Source organism: Heliangelus exortis, chromosome 9 (genome assembly GCF_036169615.1).
Source record: "Heliangelus exortis chromosome 9, bHelExo1.hap1, whole genome shotgun sequence".
In the NCBI taxonomy this organism is placed as follows: Eukaryota; Metazoa; Chordata; class Aves; order Apodiformes; family Trochilidae; genus Heliangelus; species Heliangelus exortis.
The window spans coordinates 17,681,881-17,694,513 of NC_092430.1; the positions used below are offsets into that span (position 1 = coordinate 17,681,881).

At 48.5% G+C, this 12,633-nt stretch overlaps 1 protein-coding gene across 2 annotated transcripts in view; it reads right to left on the minus strand.

Moving 5' to 3' along the window:
* The window catches only part of SENP5 (SUMO specific peptidase 5), a 169,327-nt gene that overhangs the window by 14,344 nt on the left and 142,350 nt on the right, over positions 1–12,633 (minus strand). The window contains exon 10 of one of the 2 annotated variants that reach the window (XM_071752556.1): positions 8,216–8,357. In XM_071752556.1, the coding sequence (XP_071608657.1) occupies positions 8,216–8,357 (142 nt within the window). Of the gene's footprint in view, positions 1–6,981; positions 8,358–12,633 lie in introns of those variants that run through there. The other variant, XR_011727524.1, reaches the window with a different exon arrangement.

The window sequence follows — 12,633 nt, forward strand, 5'->3', positions numbered from 1 at the left end:
AGGCAAGAAAACTCAACACCAGCAAGGCATCTCTAGTGGAAACCAGTGCATGAGGTCTGTCTGTTTATGGGCAGGAGAGAGGCAACAGCTGTGGTGGTTGGCCTTGTAGTTTTTGGTCCACAAAGCAATAGAGGATGAGTGGTTTGTGCACACAATGAATTATGTCTCACCCACAAATATCAGATCAGCATGTTAACATAGGGGCACAAAGAGCAACCCAGGCATTTTGGGTTTTGTCAGACAGCAACAAAATAGTTAAAATTACTTCTGAATGTCTTCTCCAAAGAGTGTTCCTTTGCCTTGTCTCCTCAAACTCTTACAGCAAACATAAGGTTAAAAAAAAAAACAACAAAAATAAAAGGGTTGGGTGGTGGGATAGGAAAACCCCAGTTCCCACTGGCTTACACCCACCCCTCTGCTGGGGCACAGCAGCACCCCAATGACCACTGGCTGTGAGAGCCCAGGAGAGCCTAAGCCCCTCTTCCAGGCAATTCCAGTCCAGAGCTGCTGGTCCAGTTACACCCCCAAGTCCCCAGATACACCATATACTTTCACTTCATGTTTCCCTTTTGCTGTTCAAATGCTATTCCCACAGCAAGGATTTACTGCTGCTGGGTTCGCAGGCAGCCTCCTGCACGTCTCACATAAAGCCACCTCCAAACGGCCACGCCGCTCTCTCCAGTGCTTACAGGACCCCGTTACTTTGACATCCGAGCACTTCACAAATATTAATGGATTTAAGCCTGCAGCCTCCAGCTGAAGCAGGGAAGAGTTATTACTCCTGTTTACAGAGGGGGAACCGCAACACAGCAGGACTGGCTTGCCCAAATCCACAGTGAAATCTGTAGGAGAGCAGGCGAGGGGACGTGGTTTCTTGTCTCATGGATTAGCATCCTAATACCAAATCTGCCTGTCTCTTCCTGTTCCCATGAATGGCCTTACTCCACTGGGATTTCAGATGTTATTACCTCCCCAGCTGTAGTGGACCCTCAAATGCAGAGGCACAAATCCCACCCCTCTCCTGCTCAAGGGTGCGGGGCAGCTCCTGGAACCCTGAGGGGTGGTTGGGGAAAGGGGGATCCCATGAGAGATGGCAGCCTCCCAGGAGCTGACAGATTAGTGTTTCAACTTGGCTTGGTGTGACATTTCCATCTAGTTTGACAAACTAAACATTTGGGTTTGCAAATGTCAAAGTATTTCCATCAAAAATGTCGGTGGCAAAGTCTGACATTTCTTAATCTTCTTTTTGTTCTCATTCTGTGAACATTTTTGATATTTCAACTTAGTCTTGATTTGAGAGAGAAAGCACACTGCAATTTTCAACCTGTTTAAAATTACATATTTTTAACCTAAACCATTAGCTAGGTTCTGTGGTCTATCTCTGCCAGGAACAGACAGTGATGGTGGCACCAGGCAGTCCCTCCATGAACCTAGTTATTTACAGAAAGGTTTCAAAGTCATATAGCCCAGAGCACACCAGGAAGCAAGTGGCTAAAGTTTCCACACTCCAGGCTCCTAGCTGCATTCTGCCAGCCCTTCACCTCCAGCTTCTTGCTCAGCTCTTTCACGGGATCACACTGAGCTCTATCTCCAGGGGTCTGGGCAAGGGGTCTTCCCACCACCTCTCTGTGCATTAGTGGAAGAAGGAGCAGGAAAGTCAATGCAGAAGAGCACGTACTGTACAGAAATCTATAGTCAGCTGCATTTTGATACAGTCCCCAAAGTACCTAATTATGCAGCTCAGATTTCTGCCTGCTCCTCATTCCAGCGATAGCTCACCCTGAATCTTTATCAGGCCTTCGGGCTTCATAGGCATAAAGGAGACGTTTGGCTCTCCCATCTCCCCAGCAGGATGGGAGGGCAGAGGTAGAAGGGTGACATACTGCTCTTGTCAGATTTGCAGCAAGCAATGTCAGGGAGCAGGCGTCTGAGCACACATAACACCTAAATAAGTGCCTGGCTTCCTCACCATGTTCGTTCTCTGCTGGGGAGGGATGGTGCAGAGCCAAGCAGGCAGCTGCAGCAACCCAGGAACATGCTCCGAGGGGGTCTTAGAAGGATTTGGGAGAGGGAGAGCATGAATGAAAATTGCATCACAGCGAGAGCTAATTGCCAAGATTAACAGGCTCCAACAAGTGAAGGGTGAGGGCTTGAAGTATGAAGTGTCGGCTGAGATGCGAGCATTACCCACAGAGCCAAACAGGACCAATGCGGAGAGGGGCAGAAGTATTTTGGAGTGGGCTGCACAGCCCCAGCTGCTCCCCTTCCCAGGGGATAGGCAGAGGAACTGAATGGCTGAATGTGACCCCAAGGCACACCCGGGAGCATGGCTTTGGGTTGCAAAGTTCAAGGTGGGCAGATGTGAGGAAATACAGAGAAATGAACCACATGCCCCCAACCCAAAGGTCTGCATCCAAGATGAGGCTGAGGACAAACAGCATCTCCACCAGGACACCATTGGGTGTTCCACAGAGCATGTCTTCACTGTTATGTCCCAAGAAAAACATAGAAATATTATTTGCAATTAGGAACTGGTGACCTAACTGGAAGGGCTTGAGCCACTGGGAGGGAACAGAAAGCAAAGAACAGGTAGGTGCCTGCTTGCAAAACCCAGGGACAGCTACAAGTAAAATAAATAAAACCAGCCAGCTCTGATGCTTAGCCAACCCAGGGACACATCCAGGGAGAGTTGTGAAGTGCCTGCATGAATTGGACAGCTTAGGAGATGGATGAACACTGTAGCTGGGAGAATTTGTCGGTGTTTAAATTAAATGAGGATGGATATGGAAGTACTCTGGCTTTGGCAGAAACACCTGGGACCGTGTGCCTAGCACATGGCAGAGGATGGTAGTGCACTGTGAGAGGAGAAGAACTGCTTACAGGGGAAGGCAAGAAGTGCCACCAATGTGTCTGTGGAAAAAGGGAGTGAAAAGGGATGGCTGGGGCAAGGGTTGCAGCCCAAGTCTAGAAGCTGTTTTGCAGATGCTGCCATGAGAAGGAAGATGGATGGGAGCTGCCTGGGAGCATGGGCAGGTTGCAGAGCACACACCAGCCTTGCAATGGCAAAGCTGGCAGCAAAGGGATCTAAGGGAAAAGCCAAGATGGAGAAGGAAAACCCAAAGGAGAAGCTACAGGGATTGTTTGCTCCCCCAAACAGCAGTGGTGGGAATGAGGAAAGACCCTGGCCTGCACCGAGGTCCATAGGATCATTTAATGAAAGGGGCTGTGCCAGCACATGCCATAAGGTGCTGATATAACAGATGTGTTAGAAGGCCTGGTCATTAATGACCTGCAGAATGATGGTGCCCACATGAATTTGCACCTCTGGACTCCAGATGTGGGATGCAGTGTCCTGCCAGTCTGGACTTTCCCGCTTAAACACAAAGACAAAAGGTGAGAAGGACATATCTGCATTGGGCTCAGAAGTGCAGGGATGCCACAGAGGAGGAGGAGGATGTGGCTCATGCCAAGTCCTGGGGGAAATTCATGCAGAGCCCAGGAGTAAAGCCTGGTTTCCTTAGCTGGCTGGTGACATGCTGCATGGCACCCGTTCCTTCTTATAAGCATGTCCCCTGAAACCAGGTTTGGAGCAAGCATGATTCATGAGCTAGAAAGAGATAAACTTCTAACAAACATTATTTGCAAACATATCATTCAGCCAGCCCTGTTTCTAGGTTACACAGCTGACAATTTTGTAATGCAGAAAGAGAAAAAAGATCAAAACCAGCCGACATGTCAAGGAACATAAGCCACAGAAGACAAAACACAGGGGGGGAAAAAAAAGACCAGTTTTCAAAGAGGAAAGAGAAAGAAAACATTAAACCATGAGGTGCCCAGAGATCTCCACCAGAACCAGGCTTGTCTCCCTCTCTACTATGGCTCTGAAGTGGTGAAAACTTGCAAAACTATTTGGGGTGGGCTAATGGAGGGCAGCAAACACAGTGCAGGGCACAAGATGGTCCCCAACCTGGCTGGATCCTGGAACAGAGGAGATGGATGGGGGTGCCTTGGTCTGTTCGTGTGCAATAAATGGTCTGAATGCAGCTGAAGTAAAAAGAAAAACTCCTAAACATCACTGCAGATATTCCCCCAAATGCCTCTGTGCATTGTGTAGCAGCATTCAAAACCCAAATAAAACATAATAGAATATATAAAGGGTGGGACAGAAAATACTATTATATAAACCTGTCTTCACATCAAGACTAGGGGCCTTTCCAAAAAGATACACTCCAGCCAAACAAATTACGGAACTCAGTATGGGGATAACCGGATGAGGTTTAATGGACTGTAATATGCAGGAGGTCGGGATAAGTGAGATAATAGTTTCTCCTGGCCTTAAAGCTTATGAATGTATGAATAAATCAAGGGAATACTTGTTTAGTTCCAGTCCCCCAGCTTGCAAAATTATGATGCAGGAGGAGGAGAGGGAAACTAGAAACAGGCACTGGAAGCGGCACGAGAAGATGAAGGGGATTCTGGAGGTTCAGGGAGCACAGCACTGCACAAATCCAAAACCCACCAATTAAAATGCTGGTTTTTTGCACAGCGTGTGACCGACCTTGGAGCCGGTGTCTGGGAGGAACTGATGGAGTGAAGTGACTTACAGAAGTAGGAGGACACACGGAAAGGAGCAGCAGTGGCTGGAGGGAACATCTGCCTTGGGGCAGGATCAGTCCCATGGACACTGGGACCTAGCATCACTCCCATCCCCACCCATCCTCTACCCAGAGGTGGAAATCCCACTGCCAAATATCTCACCCTTGGTGCATTAGGGCTAAGAAATTACAGAATAAACATGAGCATCAAGGAGGAAGGGAAGGACCAAAACTGGGGACAAGAAGGGTGAAGCCATAGGGATGGCAGCCGATGGAATAAGTTAGAGCTGCTAACATGTTCCAGAGAGTATGAAAGGCTTTTAAAGACATTGGGGAAAAGAAGTGCTAGCAAGGCAGAAGGATAATAATAAATGAGAAAGGGGATGGAAGGAATGAAGAGCTTTAAAATGGTTGTTGCTGAATTGCTTTTTTAAATTGCTCTTTAAGGCGATAACTAAAGAGAAGAGGCATGGTCAATTAGGAAGTAATGAAGACCTTGTAAATACACTTACTGATAAAAGGCACGTAAGGGAACGCTTGACAAACCCAACATACACAAATCAGCCAGGGAAAGCAACATGCGTTTTGAATTATTAAGGGAATTTGCTAACAAACTTAGCAAGCCTCTGCCACTTCAAAACCCACCACCATCAACAGAAATAAAATCACAGGCAGCCAAATTCTGAGCTGGCGTAACAAATCAATGGAGGGCTCAGGGGGCAGTGGGGACTGGCAGGGAAGGAAATAAACACAAAGCAAAATTAAAAAGAAAAAAAAGGGGGAGACTGGAAAAGGAGACTGACAATTAGTAGCCAGGAAATTTGTTTCATCCATCAGGCAAGGAAAAATTAGGGATTAAGGAAAAGGCATTTGCTGGCTCCCAAAGGAGAGCAAAGCCACAAGCAATGCAAAGGAAGAATTTATTAAGGACAAACCATGGCGGTCAAAGCTGACTGGTGTTTTACAGGACATCACACCCTCTCTGGAGGCAGGGACTGAGGGATAAAAGCTGGCAGGACACCAGGATACACAGCATTTCACCCTGTCTACGAGATCTTTCTTGGAGGAATTAATTGGCTGTGAAGCAAGGCCAGCTTGGGAACCAGCACTAGGCCCGGTCTTGTTCAAGATGAACATTCATGATCAAGAAGATAAATGGCAAAGTAATTGCATTTGCAGATGATGCCTAATTAGGTCACGCTGAGAACAGAAATAACTCAACAAAAGCAGGGATAGTTTGAAACACGGGTGGAACCGGGAGAGCAATGAGCCTGGAAAGATTCAGGGATCTTGTAGGAGAAGGTGTCCTCAACAGAAACACGTAGGTGGTGGGGACAGGCTGGGAGACAGACCCAGGACAGGAGGTGGCTCGAAGAAGCATTTTAGGTGGAATTTCTCAATGCAAGGACTAAATGTCCTGCACTCTGAGCACACTCAAATCCTTCAGGGTCCCTCAAAATCACTATTAGCACAGCAGGGTTTTGGGTTTGTTGTTTTTTTTTTTTTTTTTTTGGTTTTTTTTGGTTTTTTTTTGGTTTTTTTTTGGTTTTTTTTTGGTTTTTTTTTTTGTTTTTTGTTTTTTGTTTTTTGTTTTTTTGTGTGTTTTTTGTTGTTGGTTGTTTTTGTTTTTGTTTTTTTGGTGTTGTTTGTTTTTTTTTTGGTTTTTTTGTTTTTTTTTTTTTTTATGCAGCACAAGGAGCAGACTGCTTACTGTCTTGCCCAGAGGTTTTGGGGCAGAAAGGGTGATCTTGGGGACCAGTAGAAAGCTGCTCCCTTGGCTCTGGAGCACCAGCTGCTTTCTGTGACATAATCAGGGCTGGATGGGCATGCAATAGAGGTGATATATCTGCTCTGGGAAAGGGCACACAGATTTATCCAGCATGGGAGGAAAACCCCTCCCACCACCCTCCAAATAGGGCAGAGGAAATAAAAGGGGGGAGCCCCAGCAAAGCGGGTGTTATTTGGGAGAGCTGTCAGAGTGCTCACTCCTGGGGCATCTCTGCTTCTCATCTGCCTGATGGAAGCTGACGTTGTGTGAACCTTTCCGAGCAAACCCAAATTATTTTAATTTCTAAATCCAAACAGTTCCAATTATATAATTTCCCCTGTGCAAAGCTGGGTAATGCTCTCCCTCTGCTTCCCTGGCGGGGCTATGGCAGCCATGAGTGCTGGCAGCACCTGGGGGGGGAGGTGGTGGTCAGGATTGGTTTGGGGGGCCATGAGCTCTCACCCCTCCCCAGACAATCCCCTGCTCAGGGACAGCTCAAGAGCTACACTGGGACAGATCCCAGCAGGCAAGGTGAAATGGGGGTGATGGTCTAAATACAAAGAAGGAACTTCTCAGGTTTAGTTTTGCACATGCATCAGAAAAAAAAAATGATCGGGCTTTTCAAAGAAATTAAAGATCTTTCAGGCGAGGTCTTCTTTCCACAGCAGAGCTATTTCATTTTGCTCCTTTAGCTCCACACAGAGCAGTCACCCGTGGCAGGCTAAGGGGGAATTTCACTTTAAGCTTGAGCAACAAACAATTTGATAGTTACAGAAATAGAGGTGGGGGGTGGGGTAAGAAATCGAGTTGAAACATTTCCTAAAGCATTCTGATTAACTACTTAACTGAGTTTCTTCCTACCAGCCTTTCCCTCACAGCTTCCATGCCACCCCTTTGCAGAGGGTATATTGCGCTAACACTTAACATATCTTAATTGTAATTACACACCTCCAGCTGCCTTTGGTAAATTTTTTCCTCCCATAGGAAGCACTCCCCCTTTTCTCTAGGGCCACCTCAGGATTCTTTTCCCACTGTTGATTTTACCCATGGCCTGGGCAGGAAGAGCAGAGCAAACCCTGGATGCAGCTCTTGCCTTTCACTCCCAGTCCTCCTCATGGCTTTTTTCACCTCCAGCCCCAAACCCCGTTGACCCCAGCGTCACCTCTTCCTCCTCCCTTCCTCTCTGCTGCCTGCTGCTTTATTTCTCCCTGTGCTATTTTTAACAAGGTCTCAAGGTCTCTGCTTCCAGCAACTCACAGAGCTCATGGCTCAGCCATGCCCAGATCCAGGCACGTCCCCCTCTGTGCACCCACCCTCAGTTCCCAGAGCCAACAAAGGGTTTTTGCCATCCCCAGCCCCTTCAGTGCCACACAGTCCCAAACCTGGTCTCCTGGGGACAAGCCATCCTGGATCTGTCACTCATAGGGGATGCTGACCACCACACTGCTGCTACTACCACCACCTCCAGCATCCTTCTCTCGCTGCCTTTTAGCACCTCTGGTCCCACTGCAGCACCACCTGTCTGCCATCAGCACCCGGAGCCCCTGCCCTCAGCACCACCCACAGCTGGGGACAAGGCAGGGGCTGAGTTGTTCTTGCTCCCACCTAGAACACCTTTGCTTTAGGAACTGCAGCTCTCCAGCACCGTCTCCATCCTAGGCTCCATCAGGGTTTGCTGGAGCACCCAAAATGCCCCATCAAGCCCCTCCATTTCTGGTTCACATTCCCAGCCCCTTATCACATTACAAAGCCACTGGGGTGCCTCTGCACTCCAAACACCTTTTATTCTCATTAAAGGGGTCTGTGCCTCTCTACCACTTCCCTATCTCCCAGTTAAAAGCTAATTAATTACTGTTGACTTTCCCAGCAGATGGTCTCGCTTCGCCGCTGGTCGGAAACGTGGTGATTTGCGAACCGCAGGCTCCGGCGTGGAGGAGCGAGGAGCAGGGTGTGCAGGCCAGTGGGGAGAGGAGACCTTCCAGCCAGCCCTGCTTCTGAAAAGAGAGAGAAAGTGGCTGTTTATGAGAAAGGCACTGGTTGTTTTTCTTGGAAAGAAGCAAAATCCTCACATAGGGGTAAAATCCTGATTCTACAGAAAATTAAGCAGTGTGGATTTTGGTTGGGTCTGGTCAGAGGTTTGTTTCCCCTCATATGAGAAACCTCTCATAAATCACTGCTCCCTCCAAGGGCTTTTCAAGGCGGTGATGCAAAACAGAACTGTGCTGTCCATGAAAGGCTGGCCAGCCCCAAAGAGCACTGGGGAAGTGGGAAGGGATGAGCAGCCATCTCCCCAACCCTGCCCCCCTGCCACCACCCTTAGTCCCTGTGCCTGCCTCTGCTGTCACTGTGACTCAGAAAGTGTTAGTGAAAGGAGAGCAGGGATGAAGATGGGTGCCATGGGAAGGAGATGGTGATAGTGATGGGCCAGAAGGGAGGATGACCTGACAGCATCCTGCATGCGCCATGGAAGGGAAGGGGCAGCAGTGGTTGCTGTTGGGGATAGCATTGCCATGGTGTGCACAGGTGCCCCAGTGGGCATGGGCATCCTAGGGGCCAGAGACTTCCCAGAAGGCATCCCAGTGAGCATCAGAAACCTGGTAAGCAGGGGCATCCTGGTGGGCATGTGTATCACAGTGGGTATGGGGATGCCAGAAAGCATGGGCATCTTCCTAGAGGATACAGACATCCCAATGGGCATGAGTACCCCAGTAGGGATGAGCATGCTGGTGAGCAAGGGCAGCTCCTGGCTGGGGGTGACATCTCCACAACTGCCTTTGTTCTGCTAAAGCCACAGCTGCAGCTGACTGCTGGGTGGGACGTGGGTGTATGAAGTCCCCACCAAGAGGGTGCACATTGAAGGCACCTTCTGCAAAAATGCTACTGAAAATGCTGTTGAGCAATGAATCTCCCAGACTAACAGCCGTGCAAATCCCCCTGATGATTACAGTGACTTTCTAATATCGACAGAAACCTCGGTGTTAATGAAATGCACTGAAGTTAAGCAGCCGTGGAAATGCCAGTGTAAAGGAGAAAGGCCACCAAACAGGCACTAATGGAAACCCAAATCCCCAGAACTAACTAGCTGTGCCTGGGGGAGAGGGAAGAGAGAAAGTGTCTTCTGTGCCATTGTCCCTGGAAGGTGATGTCACCTTCTGCAGCCTTGACTGCTTGGTGCCATCATCCCTGGAGGAGAGGGGGTGCACAGACTGGGTACCAGTGGATGGGTAGGAGCACTGGGGACAGAAACTGGGAAGATATGGTGGAGTTAGTCCTTTTGGCCCTTAACTCTGGCATTGTCCAGGTGCTCTTCCCTACCAGGGGGTCCAGTGCAGCCAGAAAGTGGTGACTGTGGAGCAGGTGTGTAACCAAGCCAGCTACTCACAGGCCTGCCCAGCCCTGACAGACCATTTCCCATCAAGCTGCAGATAGGAAAATGGGATTTCAGCTTTTCCTTTTCATGGTAAATGTTTCTAATTCTGCTGGCTGATGTGTTCACCTCTTGAGTTAATAGCCAATAAGCAAAGCAGTGTCATCCTTGTTAAGGAGACAGAAAGGGCTCCATTTAAATGCAATGCATGGGGTGACATAAGCCGGGCTGGGAGAACACCCTGTGCCTCCCTGCAGCAGCCTGGGGAGCTGGAGAGGACAGTTTGCATTTTCTCTGGCAGCAGAGGCAGGCTGGGCCCATGGCTGGAATACACCAGCACCAAAACCAGGGCCTTTTGTCATCTTCCTATCAGCACTTCCAGGGATTTGAATCATAAGCAACCTCAGACCTGGGCCCCCAGCCCACTCCCTCCCTGGCTGTCAGGGCAGACAGAGCATCCTCTCTCTGCCCTGCTCTGCTCTTTGCAGCTGCCATAGCAGCTCAGCCCAGCACTGTGCTGACACTGTGAACTGCATCTTACTGGAGAGAGGCAAAAAACAGGGGTTAAACCCCTTCAGACACCATCTACCTTGCCCTGTGGGCTGCAAGGTGCCTGTGATGCCATAGGCTGAGGGTATATTTGCTGCCAAACACTTACTACCAATGACATAAAAAATCTCACATTAAGATGAGGGTAAAGGCACCCTTGCTGTCAGCAGGAACACTCTAAAACTGACTCATTACAAAAACCCTGTTGCTCATAGGTCCCTCTCTTTAAACAACAAGTGCTGGATTATTCTCCCTTTATAAAATTCCATTTAAATGAGAAATTACAAAAGCATTCAGTTTCCTTCGATCATTTGTGAGGGTGCTTTCGATATTGGGGAGAGCAAGCCCCTGACCCAAGGAGGAAGGGAGCAGTGCTGAAGCAGGGTGCTGCCTGAGGGGCTGCTCCTGGACAGGCTCTCCTTGCCCAGTCACAGCAGATGTCCCTGCGCCAGGCACAGAGTGCTTCTGGCCACCACAGCTGCCTTACCAGAATGCAGTGATGCTGCTGGGACTGGCTGGGTTTGGATGGTCCTGGCCCAAGGGACAGACTGGTGAAAGGAGAGGAGAAATGCTGCAGGGAGTGTGTTTACTGGCAATTACCTGTGATGGCCATGTTACCCTGGAGCAGCCCTTGAAGCTTGCCCTCCAAAGTCTGTCAAGTGGCAAAATTGGAGTGCCAGCCCTGCTCCCAGATGTGATGTTTGTGTGATGGGGACGGGGCAGCACGCATGAAGGCTGGGTTGCCCTGGCCAAGGCAACACCAGCATCGCCCCACACCTCCACAGGGAAAACATCACCACTGAGACCACTGCTGAGCTCTTCCAGAAGAGCTGCAGCCTAGGACACACAAGGTCACCACTGAAAGCCTCTTTGCTGCTGTGGCACGTGAGGAACTGGTTTCCCTACAGCCACACATGTCCTTTGGCTTAAACACCAAAGCCCTGGCAGTTAAAACTGTTATGCTTTTTTGTCTTTTTATTGAAGGGCAGAATGTGTAGGGGAGGGAACGGGAGCTGGGTGTATTTTAATGAATCCTGATTCCTAGCAAAGCCTTTAATAGTATCTCTGTCTTGTGGTATCTTGCTTGAAAAATTAATTCAAATTGGTTTGGATATAAGCCTTTTCACAAGGGCTGAGAACAAGCTGAAGGATCTGAAACAAAAGGGAACAATAATATCTTGAGCTGGAAGGCGCTGTTCAGACCCAGCAAGGATTGTGTTAGGCCTGGTTTTATCTAACACCTTCAATTAATTATCTAGGAGAGGGAACAAACAGCACCTTAATTAAATCTTCAGATGACATTACAGTGAAAAGGTGTTAGACAGCGGCAGGGACATGCGAGGGGGCTGGGGAAGGCCAGGGCACAGCATAGAGACAGTCAAGCTGACTCAGCCACGTTGTTTGGGAGGCTTTTGTTCTAAGCATCCCTTTCTCCCCCAACCCCATGCTTCATTCATGGAGGTGACTGGGGAGAAACCTCAGCCTTCCTGCTTCAGCATCCCATTATCCCTGACTGCCATCCGAGCAGGTTTTGGTGCTGCCAACAGTGGAACAGTACCACCTCCTCCTGTCTGCTGCCCCCACAGCTGCACTGGACCATGGAGGACTCACACCTCCTGTGGCTCCTCAAGCATCTTTGAAGGTGCAGCTGGGCTGGGTCTGTTCTGAGGAAATCTGAAACCCTGTAGGCAATATATTTTATGTGGGGGAAACCAAGAGAACTTAGCAGAGACGCAGCTATGGTCTTAACTGGAAATGCCAGGTATATTAGCAAAGAAACAGAGCAAAGAAATTTCTGGACAAAAAGTCAATTAACTAAAAATCAAGCTTCCAGAGGAAGTTATATAAACATCTGGGGGAAAAAAATAAACATGTAGAATATTTCCAAGAGAATTAAGAAGAGCCATAACTATTTCTGCCTAGAAATGAGAAACTAATATTGAGAACATAAAGATTTAAGTTACTTTGCAGTTCATACATTTTATAACAGAAACCCAGACATCTAAAAACCAAAATAAAACACTCCAATAACAATCATAACTCTGACTCTCTCTTTTTCCTCTTTCCTGGCACCCAGACAACGGCTCAGAAACGCATCTCATAACTGGAGCTCGGTGCCGGAAGTAACTTCTATAAAATGGGATAATTAAGCAAGAGTAACGTGTTATTTTAGAAATTACATCCTCGCCATAACATGCCAGAGGAGGATGCTGGGCAGCCACGGGCTGGCACTGCTGCTCGATATGTGCTGGCACCCTGGGTGGGGGCTATGGGCAGCTGCAGGGTGCTTGCAGCTACCCTGAGTGTATTCAGGCTTTGTGTTTGCAAAGAAGTGGTCTTTAAATTGAAATGAA